The following is a 2776-nucleotide window of genomic DNA, read 5'->3' as shown; positions in this document are numbered from 1 at the left end:
TTATTATTATTTGATTATATATTAAATTAAAACAGCTGCCTTTTTCTGTAAAAATGACTGAGAGGTGAAAGTATGGTACCAAAATTCACAGGAAACACAGGCCTTTCATATGGTACAGATAAAATTGACAAACAGCTACTTTGAAAATTTAGTTTCTAGTACCTAGTAGGGGGGCCTACAATGCTAACCCATTGTTGCATTTGACGTTAAGACCATTCTCGTTAAAATTTTGTTTTGTCCATAAGCTTTTTTTTTCTGTTAATGAATAGTTTTCTACTTCTGCGTATTACCTGCTTGTAGTGGCATAGCCAAGATAACTGCCAAATTTCAAGTCTCCACCTCAATTCTAAGACCCCCATTGCAATGGATGTTGCTAAACTTTGGAGCCCATTTTCTCCTTTTCGTGTTTCCGCACCTTGCAAACTTAAAAGTTCCATATTTTCATCAAATATTGTCTTATTTACTTTGACATTTTTTCCAAATTGTAGTGAAATGCTGACAGTTTTTGGAAATTATGTTAACTAAATTTTGAAATTTCCTTCATATGACTGATTTTGACAGGGAGGGTCACATTTGTGAAGACCATGATAAGATTGGAGTTTTAGATTATGTTCTGTTTTGCTCTGTCATCTAATGAATAGAAAAGTGTCAATTTTTTTTTCTTAATTGTTTTTCTTTCTGTCTTCTTCAGGATTGGGCTTTTCTCACCCGCTTCTGCTTCCTCACACAGCAGGGATCTCTCTCCTACGACTTCAAGTACCCAGTGGTCAGTACTCTTTGGGATTCTCAATTTGCTTAAATGTTAGGCAGATCCAGATTATCGGAGATGGTCAAAATTTGCATGAAAATTGAGGAGTTAGTTTATTTTTGTTTTAATTGGAATAATGAACATTTCTGTTGTGCTCCTCATACACTTAAGTTACATTTCCTTTAATCAAAGGAGTGTTTATAAATTCTTATTTTGATTGAGTGTATGCTGTATGTATGGGTTTAGTGCCCTTGTCTATGTTGTGAGGGTCTTTGAAAAGTGCAACTGCGCAAGTGATGTCCATCTTCGATAGGAATGAGCTGGGTTGACGAAGGGATCCAAGTTCAAGCAGGCTTTATTGGGGATTTGAACCAGGCTCATCCGCCTCATTGTTGTGCATGATACCAGTAGAGCTAATGGCATGCCCTGCCCTAGGCCTTCTCAGTTCAGGCCCTGTATCTCAGACGGTTGGCTCCGGCATTGGAGGCCGGGGTGGACGACCTTACCTTGATAATTTCTCCTCGAGACCGGTCCTTATCTTATCGAGGGTCAATGCGAAAAGCAACGATGAAATGCGAAAAGCGGCGACAGGCAGATGCTCTAATACTAATACGTATTCAGCTGATGGAACATTCTTGCTTTACGCTTTTGCATGTCGATAGTGTAATGTGTAGGGAGTAGCCGTCTAGTCTGTCAAATCTCCTAGCCTCTTCATTGTTTCATTCAGTGCTATTGGATGTACAGGGTATTTTTTTGTTTTGATGTATTTTCTCTACACTCAATTCTAAGGATTAAATTTGTGCTTATATTATGTGTTTTAGTGTTCAGCCCAGATTCTAGTTTTCTTTCATCTTGAATGTTATTGTTACTAGAATCTACTGTTACTATGAAAAAGTTTTCAGCTGACATCTCAGTTTCAGCGCAATGAACCGTGTGAGCAAAATTTGAATATGGGAAGAAAGTGTAGGGGATGGGGTAGTAGAAGTGGTTATGCCAGCCGAAAGGGAGATAGCAAAATAACAATAATATAGAATTCCAAAAGATTCAGAAAAAAGCACAGTGTATCAAAAGTGTCCCAAATGAATTAATGGTAGAAGATGTCCCTGATCAAATGGGAGTGTGGTCTCTGCACTTCCCACCTGATGTACCTTTTGCACGTGCTGGAAGATTTATGGTATCCACAGAGCCTCCATCATTATTTCCAGAAGTACCACCGTCATGTTGTGGCACACCAGCTCCAAAAAAAAAAGAGAGCAACTACAAAAAATTAGCTTCTAAAGCTGTTGATATTGATGAAATGAACATTCTGAGAGAAAGAGATGCCTTCAAGTTCTATTCATTTTTATCTAACAATGGAAATGAAACTGATAGGCATTGGTAATTTTGCAAAGAGTAAAGATTATAATACATTTGTTTTCCTCAGCAGAACTCGAGATGGCCCTACTGTTTTTGCTTTTTTCATGTATTTTACAATTGTTCGCCATTCCCAGGACCACGTGAAAGAGGTTTCATTTGAAGCTTCACAAACTGAGTCGCATCAGGCATCCATGCTTCACTAGTGATGTTGTCATATGCTAGAGTCAGTTACATGAAATTTTGCACTTCGGGTGTAGCCTTCCAGAGAGACATTGTTGGCCTACTTGTTGTTGTTGTTGTTTTTGTTTTGTTTTTGTTTTGTTTTTTGTTTTTTGTTTTTTTCCCTTTTTTTTAAAAACCACTGAAAAGACTGTGCAGAAATTGATTAGCGACGATTTTGTGGGACTTTCCAGCGATATTCCATCTTGATATTGTTATCGCAAGCTGATGCGGTTGACAAATATTTTCTTGAAAAGATTTGCTGAACAAAATGCCTCGTGAAATGAAGGACAGGCGAAGAAAAAAATAGCGAAGCTGTCATCCCGATCATGCAAACAGTAACTTTTTCAAAGGTAGGAGAAGGCTTTTTTATCAACAGCTGATTGGGTTTGGTTACTTGTACTCCATCTAAAGAGCGATATACATATATATATATATATATATGAAGAGCGA

The 2776-nt window shown here is 37.7% G+C and overlaps 1 protein-coding gene across 1 annotated transcript in view; it reads left to right on the top strand.

Annotated features, from left to right (window-relative positions):
• Positions 1-2776, top strand: part of LOC101861395 (transmembrane protein 145) — a gene marked incomplete in the record, with an annotated part of 26286 nt that overhangs the window by 5976 nt on the left and 17534 nt on the right. Inside the window, 1 exon segment of the mRNA XM_013088600.2 lies at positions 692-766. Within this exon segment, the coding sequence (XP_012944054.1) occupies positions 692-766 (75 nt within the window).

The sequence above is a fragment of the Aplysia californica genome, unplaced genomic scaffold (assembly GCF_000002075.1).
Source record: "Aplysia californica isolate F4 #8 unplaced genomic scaffold, AplCal3.0 scaffold00774, whole genome shotgun sequence".
Classification (NCBI taxonomy): domain Eukaryota; kingdom Metazoa; phylum Mollusca; class Gastropoda; order Aplysiida; family Aplysiidae; genus Aplysia; species Aplysia californica.
This window is presented reverse-complemented; position numbering and strand designations above follow the sequence as displayed.